Genomic DNA, 16,466 nt, shown 5'->3' on the forward strand with positions numbered 1-16,466 from the left:
GCCCTAGAGGAATCTTTTTTAGTTTTGTTTTGTTTTAGTTGTTTGGGTCACACCCCCCAATGTTCAAGGCTTACTACTGGCTTTGCACTCAAGGATCACCCCGACTTTGCCTCCTGCGACCCCCAGGTAAATTGAGTTTGAGACCCCTGAGATGTCGTTTGCCACTTAAGATTTTTCTTTTTGACTATATGACAGGTTTTTGAGTTTTATGCTAGGGAGCGAACTTCAGTGCCAGTTTTGTGAAGATCATAGTCTTCCCATTGCTTAATGTATGTTTTCTTGTCCATCCTGATCAACTGATTTTGCAACACCCTGACCTTGGAAAGCCTACTCACGGTTATCTGGTCCAGGCTGCAATTCTTGTCCTGACCTCAGCAGGTTTGGCAATGCTCTCTCTTAGTTCCCAGCCCTGGAATGTTAGTGGGGAATGGCGCCATCATTCATGAGTTCCAGTCTTAGCTGATTCTCTGATACTGACCTTGAGTTGTTTTACTTGCCCATCTTAACTTCTGTGTCCTCCAGGGGTGTTTTCAGATATTTTCTGCTTCTCTTACCCATTAGACATCACAATGGCCTCTGTCATTTTCCAAATAGTTAGCAGGGCTTTCTGCCAGTTGGCCTATTTTACTTTTTTAGAATTAATATGATATTGATTCTTTAATGGTTGTTCCCCTTTTTTTTGACATTTCCTCCCAAAGAGTTTAATGAGAGTTTCACTTCTCCTTCTTACCCGTTGTTTTCTACCTTTCATGAGCATATTTTGTTCTCCTATTACTATGTCTCTTTCTAGACTTAAGCCCCTGACTCGCAGCCCAGCTCTACACTGGAACTTTCTCTTAACTTATTAAATACTTCCAGCTTGGAGTTGGAGGTGCTTCATACTTGACATTTGCCAAGTCGAACCTATTCTCAATACACCCACTTCTTCCAAAACAAAAGATAGAAAGTATGTATTATTAAGTCATTCCCATCGTCTTCTCTGCTGTCTTATATTGCAGCTTGCTTATTGTGTCAGCCCTTTTTTTACAAGTTTGTCTTGTCTATTTCACAACTAGAATTAACTCTAAAAAGGAAAATTGTATGTTTAAGCAAACTTAAGGGCTGGGGATGTCACTCAGCAGTGGAGCACTTTCTTGGCTGTACAGTGCTCTTGGGTTTGGCCTGGGTAGTTCCAGTATTCCCCCGCCCCTTCACACACACATTAAGCTGTATGGACCAGGGAGAAAACTGAAAGGGGTAGAGCACCTACTTTGCCTGTGGGAACCGTGATGTCAACCCCTAGAATTCCCTGGTTCCCCTGAGCTCTGCCAGATGTGACCCAAACAACAAAACTTACACGCAGCAAAATTCAAGATCTCTTCCTCCTTTTTATAAAAATCCAAGTTCTGTGTCTTCATATAGGGGAGTTGTTCTTAGATTTTAAGTTTTTTTTTTTCCAAGTGTTTTACTATCTACTGCCACTTTTATCACTACTTCTATAATTAATAGGCACAAGTATTTACTAAAATAATTCATCGGTGATTCCTGAATTAGCTTCAATTTTTACATTGAATCTTTTTGTTTGCTTTGTTTTGGGGCCACACCTGTTGACCCCAAAGTAACCCCCAAGGGTTACTGCTGGTTCTGCACTCAGAAATTACTCCTGGAAGGGCCAGAGAGACAGCACAATGGTAGGGCATTTGCCTTGCACATAGCTGATCCAGGATGGACCATGGTTCTAATTCCGGCATCTCATATGGTCCCCTAAGCCTGTCAGGAGCGATTTCTGAGCGCAGAGCCAGGAGTAACCCTTGAGCACCGCTGGGTATGACCCCAAAACAAAAAAATAAAGAAATTTACTCCTGGTGGGCTCAGAGTCCATTTGGGATGCCACAGATCAAACCTAGGTTAGACCGTACAAGGGCTATGCCCTACCCACTGTGCTATCATTTAGGCCCCTCACATTGAATCTTACAACTTTGCTATTTCTTCCACTCTTTGTGGTGGTGATTGTAGTGCCTGAGAGTGATGGTTGTAGTAGGCTGCACATCCTCTTGAGTGTAGTCACATTTAGCCATGATACATATGACCCTTTTGTTGTGGTGGTGATGATCAGTATTCCCCAGGAGTGGATCTCTGGCTGTAGTCCTTATGGGGCTCCTCCACACCTGACCATACACCAGACATCTCACACTGTTCACAGCACTGAGATCACATACTCTGTCCCTATTCCATGCATTTGGGCATCACCAAGGGTTAAACTTGGGGCTTTGAAATTGCAAGACAGGTACTTTTACCACTCAACACCTACTGGAGTGCCATAACCTTTCCTCCCATTTGCTATCTCTATTCTCTTTTCTCTAGAATTTAGTGTTAAGATTTTCATCCTAACATGACATGATCTTTTATCTTGTTTTATCACCCCTCTTTACACAGGTATTCTGTTAGTTGGTGCTTATTGGTCCTTCTTCTGTGGATAATGACCATTTGTTATCCAGTATTTGTGCTGGCACTTGATCTCCCTTTTTATCGTGTGTGTGTGTGTGTGTGTGTGTGTGTGTGTGTGTGTGTGTGTGTGTGTGTGTGTGTTATGTTTCAATCTGTAGTTCTCCCTTTTTATCGTGTGTGTGTGTCTTACGTTTCAATCTGTAGTTCCAGTGTTACCTGCCCTTTTGCAGGTAGCAGGTTTTTAGTCAGAAATCATAAATGCTGCCTTCTAGATTCTCATTTGGTTCCCCACAACCAATCTGTGTCAGCCCTATTTTCTGTAAATGTCAGATTGGGAACCACGGCTGTGTAAATTAGTCATGTACCCAAACTATTTCATTCCTCAGTGTTAAGGGTCTAGCATTTGCCACTATAGCTGTCCTCCTATATATTCTTTTATTTATAATACAGATTTATTAGAATCTTTCTTTATATAAGGGGCGTTTTCCTTGCACATGGCCTACCAGGCTCCATCCTCAGTAGCACATCTAGTCCTCTGAGACCTGCCAGGTTTGATGCCTAATTACAGAGCCAGGTGTAAGCCTTTAGCACCACTAGGTGTGAGTCAGAAACAAAAACAAAAAATTTTCTTGATTATTGTCTTTAAGAGTATTTTTGCTTTACATTTATAAGTAAAACCCCAAGAATTTTTATTCTTCTAATTCAGAATTGTGAAACTATGGTATTGCATAACAAAATAATTGAGGATGGATAAATACATTTAATACATGGAACTTTTTCCTCCAATATTTGCATAATAGAATGATTTCTACTTGGTCAAAAAATTAATTTTTTTCTCATTTCTCAGCATTTTTTTCATTAATTTGAGTTTACCTTAAGGTTCTGTGTATTAATACATCCTTTGGCATATGAAGTGCTATGAAAAATGGGACTATAGCTATTTAAATGCTGGGTTTTTTCCTTAGTTTTTACTTAGAATTATTATTCTAAGAACAAGTAATAATAAATTCGGATTACCTAATGATGTGTTATAACTTCATAGTCAATGAAAACTACTCAAATAGCTGGGAAGAGGAACTAGTAGTGAACTATTATTAAATACAAAAGTATTATATGTCATTAGATTAATACACAGTTTAAAGCCAAATTAGCAGAATACACAAGTTATTCTAGAAGTTGTAATGTAGTTAATAGTTACTCATAAAATCCTAAATGGAGAACAATTCCTTCTTTTAAAGAACAAAGCATAAAATTAAAATGGTTGTCTCATTGTATAATTTTCCTGAAATTTATGTCTTTTGCATTAATTTTTGTTTTAAGATTTTAAATAATAGTAATATTCTAAATTAAGGTCTAAAATGTTCTCATTTTATTTTAGGGAAGCCATGAGAAATTACTTAAAAGAACGAGGGGATCAAACAGTACTTATTCTTCATGCAAAAGTCGCACAGAAGTCATATGGAAATGAAAAACGGTAAGTTTTGCGGATAGTTAATTGGAACAACCAAATGCAAACATGATTTCTTTTATTGAAATGATTTGTAAGTACCTGAAAAATAGGCATTTGTCTCCATTGAAGGGGAGAAGTAAGATTATCGCTGCCTGGCTAAACCCCAATTTTAATACTTCATCATTTTCCCGGGTAGAGGCTGCATAATATTCCCTAAATTGTTCTGTAGTGCACTTGCGCATTTACAAAATAATTTTTCTATTCTTGGAAAAGGAGTTTTATAGATATAAACAAACCACTGAATTAAACTGTGGAATAAAGAACTGGGCTCCCAGTCCAAGCTCTGTTGACCCTGTGCCTTCTCTGATCAGGAAAGGCAGTTAGTTCCCCATGAATGGAAAGGAATACCACTGAAATGACCTAGAAATCAGATTAGCTACAACTGAATGATAATAAAGATCCTTATCTTTAGTACTTAGGAATAATACATTGTATTGGAACCCTGGTTCTTTAACACATTTCAGCATTTACGATGTTTATGTTTTTGCTTGTTGTTTTTGTTTGCTTTAAGTGCCTCACCCACTGTGCTATTCTAACTGGCCCATTTTTAAAAATTCTTTTATTGAAGTTTCTTAAGTTTTTCTTGTTGATGTTTTTCTGCTGAAGCCACAGAATCCCTTCTTGTTGGAGGGAGACAAGGTGTTGATTAGAGAGGTTCCAACTGAAGAGGGGGGGAAGGGATGAAATTTCCAATGTGGGTTTTGGATTGTTTTTTGTTTGTGTTTTTGTTTTGTGTTTTTACCATCCCTGGCTATACATTCAGAAATTGCTCTTTGGCAGACTCAGGGGACCATATGGGATGCCAGGATTGAGCCCTGGTCAGCCGCATGCCAGGCAGATGCCATACCCACTGTGCTATATCCCTCTGGCTCTCTGGGATTAGGATAGAAAGGAATGCGTGGAATCTGAATTTTTGAGATAAAGGAAACCTTAGCTTATACATTAGGAAATGGAATTCATAGTATATAATTAAATTATAATATATATTATTTATTTGCATAATAAAAGAAAATTAAGTATCTTAAATTCTCCAAATCTCAGCTGAAAAGAAGGGGAAGCTACTTAGTGAAAATCAGTCCCCTCAGAGACAGATGGGGCATAGCCTGACTCCTTGGTTTCCTGAAGTTGGTGATAGAATTTTTCTACAACTGATGAAATGGAGTGTGTGTACTTTAGTAGATTATCTATTTTCCAAGTAAAATGAAACAGCCAACACCTTCATTACCTTTATATACTCTTGTCCATTGAGCTCAGTGGTACACACACCCTCTTTTCGTCCTTAATCGATAGTTATTTCTCAAGGTTCTGGAGTCTGCAAAGCCAAGATCAGATTATTAGCATCGGTAGGATCAAGTTCTGGAGAAGAGGCTCTTCCTGAAGAATGGGAAAGCCTTCTGTCTCTCACATGATTGAATATGCAAGTGGTCTCCGGGTTGAAAAAAAAAGCATCATGCCCCATTTATGACCCAATCTTCTCTAAAACCTCTCTTGATAGCTTATGCTTAGGGTTAGGGTTCCACATAGAAATTTGGGGGATACAGGTATCCAAACCATAGCAGTGACTTTGTATCTTATCAGGTCAAGAAATGTCCAAGCTGTGGGGCCGGAGAGATAGCATGCATTTGCCTTGCATGCAGAAAGTCGGTGGTTTGGATCCTGGCATCCCATATGGCCCCCTGAGCCTGCCAGGAGCGATTTCTGAGTGTAGAGCCAGGAACCCCTGAACGCTGCCAGGTGTGAACCAAAATCCAAAAACCAAAAAAAGAAAAGAAAGAAAGAAATGTCCAAGCCCTATTTTTGAATCCTCGTTATTATCCTGGGAAGTAGCCATGTTCCCATTCTTGGAGGAGACAAGAAAAAAAAAATCACTTCTTGAGCGTGATCATTATTACTTTAGTTTGGAGGTGATGGAGCCATCTGATACTCCTGGGTTTAAAGCTTCATTGCTCTCAGTTCCCCTAGTTTTTAGAACCTCCCATAGACACTAGCACTGAGGGTGGAAGTGGTAAATAAGCCTAAGGAGTACAAGCTTTGTCAACTTTGTTTATCTTTTGCTATTCACCGAGACTGGGCCAAATGGAGGGAGCTATGAAGAGCATGTTGGCTGTTTGCCTTCTTACTTGGATAAGCCACCTTTTTGTCTTTTTTGAAGACGTGTTTCAGTATAGATTCAGGCACATTCAATTTATGATTGAATAAAGGATTCTTTATTTCTGGTGGCCAGGTCCTGTGCAAACGAATCTTTAGTGAGAATTTTTAAAGTCACTATGTTGCCTAATGCTTGAATAGATAATTGCAACCCAGTGGGATAATAAACGGGAAGAAGTGATCAAAAATTTTTAAGTCATGGGACCGGAGCAATGGCTCAGCGGTAGGGCGCTTGCCTTGCATGCTGCTGACCCGGGACGGACTGCAGTTTGATCCCCCAGCATCCCTCATGTGGTCCCCCAAGCCAGGAGCAGTTTCTGAGTGTGTAGCCAGGAGTCACCTGAGTGTCACTGTGTGTGGCCCCAAAATAAAAAAAAAAATGTTTTTTAAGTCGTATTTGTTAGACTTGTTAATAATATGCGAGTACAAAGCTGCACTTGATTTAAATGGGTATATTAAAATTATCTTTTTTGTTTGTTTTGGGAACATACTTTGTGGTTCTCAGGTGTTACTCCAGGCTCTACACTCAGGAGTTACTCCAGGTGGGATTGGGATCAAACCTGAGTCAGCTGTGCACAAAGCAAATGCCCTACTTTACTAGCTGTTCTATCACTCTTCGGTCCCCTAAAGGTTAAACCTTTATTGTGATTATGTTTATTTTCAATTTCTTTAACTTGGTATGGCCTGGCCAGTTTAAAACTTTCACCCTTAAAGGAAAGTTAAAATCTAAAGCTTTTCCTTTTTTTTTTTAATTTTTATTATATATTTATTTGGTTTTTGGGTCACACTCGGCGATGCTCAGGGGTTACTCCTAGCACTGCACTCAGAAATTGCTCCTGGTAGGCATGGGGGACCATATGGGATGCTGGATTTAGAACCACAGTCCATCCTGGATCGGCTTTGTGTAAGGCAAATGTGCTATCTCTCCAGCCCTCTAGAGATCCTTTCTGGGTTGGCCAGTTTCAAGGCAAACGCCCTACCTCTGTGCTGTCACTCCAGCTCCCATAAACTTTTTCATCTCCAGAGAAAGAAGCAAAAATGATGACATGGCCAGGGCAACTAGTTTCCAGTACTTTTACTTGTATTAAGATTTCTGTTAGTTTTGCAGTTGAGGTGGAAACTTATTTAAAATATAATTTGAAAAAATTTGGCATTTAATAATGTTAGTAGCAAGGGGCTGTTAATGCAATCCTCCCTCTTGGCTGGCTATAGGCTTCTTCCTGAGGAGGTCTGGTCCTTGGCAGAGGGCACAGTGGAAAAAAGGGAAGATTTCCCTACTTTCATTCTGGTCTAGGTTTGGGCTTTCCTGAAGCACTGCTAAAGCATAAGATGTGAGGTGGCCTGAGGACATGTCCTTAGTCCTTTTGGCATAGAAAATAAGTTGTGAATGATGCTAGAAATATTAAGTCAGGAAATTCTAACCTAAAATTTTAAATTGATTTTGATAACGACTGTTTTTATACCTTATAATGAATATTTACATAACATTTTTATCCTGTTTGCTTTAGTTGTTGGTTTAATTTTAAAGTAAGTCTTTTCGGATTGAAAATTAGGCTTTAGAACATTATTTTGTCTAGAGGAAAATTTCTGCTTAAATATGTGGAAATTCCATTTGACAAGCTAACATTCCTTCAACTTTGTATCAAGGGAAGTAATTATTCTGAGGTGAAGGGTGGCTGTGATGCTGTTGAGACCGTAATAAAGCTATTTAGGCAATTAGAATGTGAGTCTAAAATTGTCCCCAGGATGTGTTAATTGAGGTAACTGTGGTGTGCAAAAAGGTCCTGTTTTGGTGGTGTTTTTGTTGTTGTTTTTTAATTGAACTGTCATCAAAGGGTAATAATGATTCTGCAAAGGTGGTGAGTCAATGTAAACAATTTGAATTTTGTCTAATCTATTTTCTATATTTGATTGAATTAAAAGGCAGTTTTGCCTTCGTAAATTATTTTCCAGGCCCCATCTCAGGATTTGAGGAAAAAGAATCATTTATTCTCTTAGAGGACTTTATTTGATCTAGGAAATGAATAAAATCATAAATGTGCACCTGCTGCCCCCAAGTGACAGAGAAGAGTATAGACATAGTTGTTCCCATCTTGCTAATGTAGAAAGATTAGAAAATAAAAGCATGTTTCATAATATAGCTTTCCTAGCTGCTGCTAAGTTCTGTAAACTCTTTTTTTGATAAGCACCTTTATCTGCCTGACCAGTTGTCCAAATTTTTAAAAAGGTCATTGATTTTGGGCTCGGAGAGATAGCACAGCGGCGTTTGCCTTGCAAGCAACCGATCCAGGACTTAAGGTGGTTGGTTCGAATCCCGGTGTCCCATATGGTCCCCCGTGCCTGCCAGGAGCTATTTCTGAGCAGCCAGCCAGGAGTGGCCCAAAAATCAAAAAAAAAAAAAGTCATTGATTTCATATATAATTACCAAAGTATGTCTTAATTTTTCTCTATTAACTAGGTGAGCTTTAAAATATATGTGTATATATGCTTACATACTTCTAATACCCTTAATTTTTTGCTAATGTATTTATCTTTTTACATATGAGTATATGTGCTTATTCTATTTTATATTACTACTGAAGGCACACTGAAAATTTTATTCACTTGCTGTATTTTAGTGGATGGGAATATTGCATTGTTTCAAGCATGGTTTAATCATTACATTATAGAAATATTTTGTTGTTTATATTGTGTTGCACATTCATCATAAGATTTTGAATAGTTGTAGAGTCTTTCTGATGCCTATTGGAGGAAAGCCCCTTGTAGAACTATTGTCAGTTTGTTTTGAATTGATTAAGAACTTGTCAGGGATGGAGAGATATAGGAGATAGAATACAGCTGGTAAGGTACTTGAAGGCCAATTTGTTCAATCCATGAGACCCCAAATGGACTCCCAACCCCCTCCAAGAGTTAGCCCAGACTACAGAGCCAGCCTAGAGGCCAGTCCTTCATGGCCAGGTGTGGGCTCTCCCTTTGAGAAAGCTGTTGTCAGCCTAATTTTGTGCTGCATATTTCATACCATCACCTACTCCTGTACTACTAGTTCTTTTTTTTTATGATATTAGCCTCTATCTACTTAACTGATGTGCAGATTTAGTGTTAGATTGATTTTAGTTTGGCATATACTGGACTAAAGCACAGCTCTTTGAAATTTATAGTTGGAATATCAGTTTTCTGAGTCTACTACTTGCATTCAATTAAATGCTTATAGGAGACAAATGTCCAAAACATTGAGGCATTTTTAATCTTGTGGTAGAGTGCCAGGTAGATATTTGAGTCACTGCCATGGTAAGCACTGGACTGATCCCAGCTCTGGAAGCTGGAATAACTCTTGGTATAGATTTAGATAGAATGAACCCCAGCACTCACCCACCTGTCTCAGGCAAATCTCCAAACTTGGAATGACCTGGAACTGAGCTCATTGCTTGGGCTTTGACCTCTGTGTCCATGGTCACAGTGAGAATTTGCAGGCATGAGAACTACTCTGACACCTTTCAGCTGGATGGGAGAAATGTGAGGATAAGGAGACACCCCAGAGATTTCCCTCCTCCTGTTCATGGCCAGTCTGGCCGACTTCCCAATGACTCCTGGCTTCGTTTTCTCTAGTTCTCTTTACCTCTTTCCTGCTCACCCTATTGTTTCCTTGCTGTCTATTAAGTTCATCCTGATTTTACAACTTTCGCCCTTACTCTTCCTTTGCTGAAATTCTCCAACCTATGATGCCTATAACCACGGTTTTAACTTGCGACTCAAGATCTCCCTTCTTCACTGGTGGCACCAGGAGCTGCTCCCAGATTTCTGCCTGGGGTTTGCTTCTAAATATTCAAGAAACTGACTGTCAGTACAGTGCTGGAAAACAAACCTAGAACTCTGCAGTTTAACTCTTTGATCTATTTCCCCATCCTTTAAGACCTCCCTCCTTCTTAAGGAAACACTCTCTCACTCTGTGTTTTAAGTCTTCTTTTCTGCTGTTGTATTTTAGCCCTCAGTACTTAGCACCAACTAGCCAGGATATATGAGTTATTCTAGTTGTTAAAAATTAAATGGGGGGGGGGAGCACTGAGCCATAGTAAAGTGGGTAGTGTATTTACCTTGCATGCAGCTGACCTCGATCTAATCCCCAGTATCCCATATTGTCATCCCCCTCTACAGGCAGGAGTGATCTTTTGAGTGCAGAGCCAGAAGTAAGCCCTGAACACTGCCTGTTTTCCTCCAAAACTCTCCCCAAAATGATAATAATAAATGAGGGGTTGTCTCCTATTATAATGTGAATTCCATTAGATTAGAACTTTTTGAACAGCTGTTAACAATATTCCCAGTAACTGACAATGCAGATAAAATTAGTCAAATTAATGATTATTTTAAAGCCCTAGTAAATACTTTTTATTATTTCTGATGAATAATACATAAGTTGCTTTTAAAGTAATCTTTGGTTAGAGTTGAGCAAAAAGTAGATATTAGAGATTTGGATTCATTTTCATCAAAACTATAGGAGGCACCAGATGGGGAGAAAATATTGTGTGTGTTGGCCAGACTATAGTCAGGGGAACTTTATGTAAACCTTGATTCCTAGCATCTCTGAGATGTTTAGAGATATGACAAATACTAAACCCTGTTTTAGTCACATTAGTCTGAATGACTGTGTGATCAGTATTTTATATTCTCTAATGTTTTCATATCAGTTATACACCAGTAACAGATTATTATTGTACATTTACTCTCCTTTTTCCATGCAGTGAGATTAAAATAACAAAAATTCTCAGTACCCAAAACAATACAAAAAGTAGGGTTTTAATCATAGGGTTGGGTTTTAGTAAAGAAAAAAGAAAGGGGTTTCTATGGAAAATTATGACATATTCATACATTACTGTATTCTGGCTTCACAATTTATATTACTCACCTGTCTAGTATGATCGTTTATTTAGTGGCTATTTGAATAGGTTTTTGAGTTTTCAGACCTCATCACACATTTAAAGCATATAGAAGTCAGTGTGTATAATTGAAAAAAGTCAAATTATACCCTACATAAAAACTGGATTGATGCTCTGAACTATGTAAAATATAGGGCTTGAGTTTGGCTTTGAAAAAAATTTTTTAATTACTAAAGAGAAGATTATAAAGGAAGTCAGTCTAGATGGAAAGAATGTGTGAGGGTGGGATTTTGGCAACTAGCAAAACAAAGCTGTAGGTAGTGGTAGTTAAAAGCACAGTTTATTGTTCTTTCAGTCACCCACAGGCACCCATATAAAATACGGTAATCCAATGATCCATTTTACTTTCAATTCTTAGTTATACTCAGATTTTGAGGGTTCCTCTCCAGGACACTGCTCTAATTTTATTTTCCAGGTTAATAGCCAAATAAAGTTGAATATACTTACTGGTAACACTGTTGTAATTAATGAAGCATTGTTTGCCATAAATCTTAACTAGAAATTGTAGATTTGGTGGTGGTACATATCTTGTAGCATGATAGGATACACTTGCATCTTAATACCAGTAATTCAGAATTCTGAGCTATCGAAAATTTTAAAAAAAGGTTTTACGGCTTTAAAAAATGTCTTGTTGGGGCCAGAGCCGTGGCACAGAGTGGTAAGGCCTTGTCAGCGCTAGCCTAGGACAGACCAGGGTTCAGTCCCCCGGCATCCCATATGGTCCCCCAAGCCAGGAGCTATTTCTGAGTGCATAGACAGGAGTAATCCCTGAGCGTCACTGGGTGTAGCTCCCCCCCCCCCCAAAAAAAAAAGTCTTGTCTAAAAAGATACAGAAAACAGAAAAAAAGTGTCGCCCGGGGCAAGGCGGGAAATAACACTGGTGACATTGGTGGCAAGAAATATGCTTTGGTGAAGGGATGGGTGTTGGACATAGTATGACTGAAAATTATGTAATACTTTATAACTGTATCTCAGTTGTTTTAATAAATAAAAAGTAACTTGTCTAATTATCTGACAATAATATATTGATCCTAACCTGAATAAATGCAGTCTTTGTGGAAGTCATGAGTATGTGCAGTGAATGTCATCACATACATGCCAAAAGGCTTCACCAACATGTCTCATTAATTACTACTTTAGGTACATGGAATTTTTTTTATTCATATATAAAGTAAAGGAATTCTTTCTTGGATCTAATTTTATTGTTTCTGGCGGGGGGGACCTTTTTGTTTTTAATTGCTTCAGGTTTTTTTGCCCTCCTCCTTGTGTATATCTTATGGGCAGCGGATGGAAGAAAAAAAAAGAACAAATGGAACGTGATGGTTGTTCAGAACAAGAGTCTCAACCTTGTGCATTTATTGGAATAGGAAATAGTGACCAAGAAATGCAGCAGCTGAACTTGGAAGGAAAGGTAAGACTGCAGGGTCCCCCGAAGGGCACAGTAAGACAAGAGTGGAGTGTTTTTCAGGGTAAATATTGGTGATGGTCAAGTTTTGTTTTTGTTCCTAATTGGTAGCAATTTTCCCCTTCCCTTTCTTTGTTCTTTTTTCTTATCTCTTGGTAGCAATTTCTTAAATATATAAGTCTGAGCAAATAGCTGTGGGCTAGTCTTGATATATATGGAGCACAGGCTGTTGACAGGTTAAGTTGGCAGACAATAAGCTGCTTCAGCCTGAATAGCAATTTTTGTAGGCTGAGAATCCGGTTTCTCTTAGAAACCAATAATAAGGTGAGCAGGCTAATTGCTTATGTCTCTGACAGGAGTGTGAGCTTCAAATATGACTGAAACACAGGGGCAAGAGAGATAGCACAGGGGTTTGTTTGGGCAACTAGTCTTGCCCACAACTGACCCTAGTTTAATAATTTCTAGCTCCACATATGGTCTGAGCATTATCATGAGCGGTCCCTGAGCACAGGCCAGAGTAGTAAACCTTGAGCACTGTCCAATGTGACCTAAAATCTGTACTTTCCCCACTCCCACCTTCCAAAAGGGAATGAAATATCCATGAAACAAATAGTTCAATAATTAGTTACTGTGGGGGCTGGAGCAGTGGCACTAGAGGTAAGGCATTGCTTTGCAAGCCCTAGCCTTCCCCCAGCATCCCATATGGTACCCTCCCACCCCAAGCCGGGAGCAATTCCTGAGCGCATAGCCAGGAGTAACCCCTGAGCGTCAACGGGTGTGGCCCAAAACCAAAACAAAAAAATTAGTTACTGTGATTTCAATATTAGTGATTTGAGGTTTTTTAAATTTGGGTTGGAGTTTTTTATTTTTTGAGAGTGCTCAAGATTGAACCCAAGACGTCATACATACAAGTAATGTTTTCTGTCCTCAGCCTCCACATACTTGTTTGTTTGTTTTTGTTTTGGGGTCACACTCGGCAGTGCTCAGGTGTTACTCCTGGCTCTGTGCTCAGAAATTGCTCCTGGCAGGCACGGGGGACCATATGGGATGCCGGGATTCAAACCATTGTCAATCCTGGATCCACACCACCGTCAATCCTGGATCCACTGTGTGCAAGGCAAATGCCGACCGTTGTACTATCTCTCTGGCCCCTACACATACTTATTTTTAAAGTAGCATTACCTGTGTTTTAAAATCATAGATGTTTTCCTTTGCTTCACTGTGGAGCAAAACTATGTGTATGTGGATAAGGCAGGCCACAATTACCTTTACCAAAATGAGTGTCTTTAAATGAAAGTGGTTAGTTCTGTTCTTTTGGTTTTAACTTATTAAGCTGTCATTTTTTCTGTACCTTTTGTGTTGAAAATGAGTTCTTTATTGGCTTAGTATTTAACTTAATTTTCTTTGATTTTAAAATCTGAAGAAGGATTTGCTCTAATATCAGTGGCTTCGTTTCGTTTTTTTTTAAATCGTACATAAAAAGGCTAGTTTTCCATTAAATAATCTTGTTTGAATATCTTAGTGTTTTAATGTATTGTGGATGGCCTGAGGGTTAAAGATTAGAGGGTGAGTTTGAGGGCTGGAAAAGAACTTTTATTGATCTAAAATTCTATTTTAGTTACTTTATAATAGCTAAGTACTAAGAATTCTTAATATCAATATCATTCAGATTTAAATGTTTATGCCATTTGTGTCTTTATAGTTGTTTGGTTTTTGGGCCAGACCAACAGTGTTTACTGCTGGCTCTGTGCATAGTGATCACTCCTGGCTATGCTCAGGAGACCATATGTTGTATCATTGGTCCAACTTGAGTCAGTCACATGCAAGGCAAGCACCCTGCCCACTGTACTATCACTCCAGCCTTGTACCTTTATAGTTTGTATCTGCAAATCTTGTCAACTGTATATTTAACTTAGGGTTAGAATGAAATTATTACAATAAAATTGCTTTTATGTTAAAATAGAGCAGTAAAATGATATTACTAAGTTATGACCCTTGAGCCAAAGTAAGGCTCTATTTAAGCACTGGGTTTGATCTAGGTCATTAGGTATGTCTCTTCTATTTTTACTGTTTTATGGAAAACTCTCAATTATATGTCTCTAAGCTCTGCATGTAGAGATAGTATGAATGATTAATAGGGCAGCTAGGTGATGAAATGAGGATTCTACCAAGGTATGTAAATAACAATAATTAAGTGAACTTCGTTTTTTCTTTAATCAGTTCCAGGAAAGTAATTATAAATGGCATCTCTACTTTCTCAATATCTCAGTTTAGTATATCTTTTAACATCTATAATATCTTTTCTCCAGTTCCTAGAAAATTTGGAAAAAAAGAATATTTGAGCTTTTGAGCACACACACCTTCTAAGAGGATTTTTTTTCACTGATAGGATTAGTGTGTTTGATATTAATACTGTTCTTAATGGAAAATGCTATTGGAAGGTCCAGATGACTTGTTGAAAGCAAAGTGTTCTAAGCAGAGGAAACAGCCTAGTTAAGTACTTGATAACGTGATGCTTCCGTAAGAGCAGGGTGTATTTAGGTTGGGGCAGGCAAATTCCTGAGCCTGGGAGAAGGCTGAGCTTAGGAAGAAGCTTTTGAGTCCTGACTGTCTCACTAACCTCTGTTCATTTAAGCTCAGAGCCTTGTCAGGGTTTTCCTTATAAAAAAAAGTCTAGTATATCGAGCACATTTTTATAGGCAATAATGGCATTTGTAGGTAATATTTTAGACTTTAGATTTCATTTAATGATGTTTGAAGTTAAATCATTTCCTCAGTTTTTATTTTTTACACATTTTAGAATACCCTTTTCCTTTCCTTTACCATATGAATTATTTCCTGTCATAACCCCTGTACCCTCAATTCAACTTTCCTAATTATCAAGTGCACTGTGTTTTCTTGTTTAAAATAATTCTATCTCTATGCCTCTCTTGACACTGTTTGGTTTCGATATACAACATTATTTTAGTTTGTTGTATTTGAAAAGGTATTTTCCATTTTAGGGCAAATGTTAAGTAAAATTGTTCTATTACTTAGGAGTAATTTTTTTCGTTAGAATTTACTTAGTATTTTTTGGTTTATTGAGGCAAATGGAACTTTATTTTGTTTTATTTTTATTTGCTTATTTTCTCAACCATAAATTCTTATTCTGAGCCTGTGACTCTCACCCCTTTTTGCTTATGAAATTTGAGAGTTTTTTTTTTTTTTGTTTTGTTTTTTAAAGAAATAGTTCTAAAAACATTATCCCAGAAAGGGTATTTTTTAAAGTAGATTCAGTCTAAATTCCCTGTGTAATTAGAGATTTTTTCCAGTTTTTCCAAGAAAAATACAGTATTTATTTTTTCCAAACAAATTCATTTTCTTTTTATGTTGATTTTATGATCTAATCCTTAGATTACGTTTTTTTCTTTCCCGTTTATCTCTATACCTTTTATTATTGTATATCTTATACTAGATTTTAGTGTTTTTCTTTTTCTGTCCTGATGTATATTGTGTTTTTTAATGTTGACACTCAGATGAAGTCATATAAACTCTCTTTTGGGGGGTGAGGGAAGGGCACACTCTGCAGTGCTCAGGGCCCTCTATGCTAAGGAGTGACCCCTGATGGTGTTGTGGGACCATCGTATGGTGTTGGGGATTGTGTCAGGATCCAACAGAATGCAAAGTAAATATCTAAACCCTGTAGTGTCTCTGGCCCATTAAAAATTGGGGGAAAGGGGTATGTTTTTCTTTTTCTATTCTTTTTTTGTAACTTTGGAGGTGGGGACTTCTGTTGTTGTTTTGTCTGGTCTTAACATTTTAAAGCTTTTCTATCAGAATAATTTTTGTATTTCTGATACATAGATAATTTCTTTGGGGCAGGAATTTGGGACTTAAGATACCTGGCTATACACAGTTATCATAATTTTTATTGCCTTCTTGGTATATTGCTGTCCATTAACATTGTCAAACATTACAGAACAATTTCCACATAGAGTACAAAATGACCTTCAGTGCTGTTGAAGGTTTGGCTGGGGTTTCAGTCATACCTGGTGATGCTCAAGAA

The 16,466-nt window shown here is 38.0% G+C and overlaps 1 protein-coding gene across 1 annotated transcript in view; it reads left to right on the top strand.

Moving 5' to 3' along the window:
• Positions 1–16,466, top strand: part of RBPJ (recombination signal binding protein for immunoglobulin kappa J region) — a 98,570-nt gene that overhangs the window by 65,633 nt on the left and 16,471 nt on the right. Inside the window, exons 3-4 of the mRNA XM_049790001.1 lie at positions 3,806–3,901; positions 12,262–12,427. Coding sequence (XP_049645958.1) covers positions 3,806–3,901; positions 12,262–12,427 — 262 coding nt within the window. The remainder of the gene's footprint in view (positions 1–3,805; positions 3,902–12,261; positions 12,428–16,466) is intronic.

This window comes from Suncus etruscus, chromosome 16, assembly GCF_024139225.1.
Source record: "Suncus etruscus isolate mSunEtr1 chromosome 16, mSunEtr1.pri.cur, whole genome shotgun sequence".
NCBI classification, from domain to species: Eukaryota; Metazoa; Chordata; class Mammalia; order Eulipotyphla; family Soricidae; genus Suncus; species Suncus etruscus.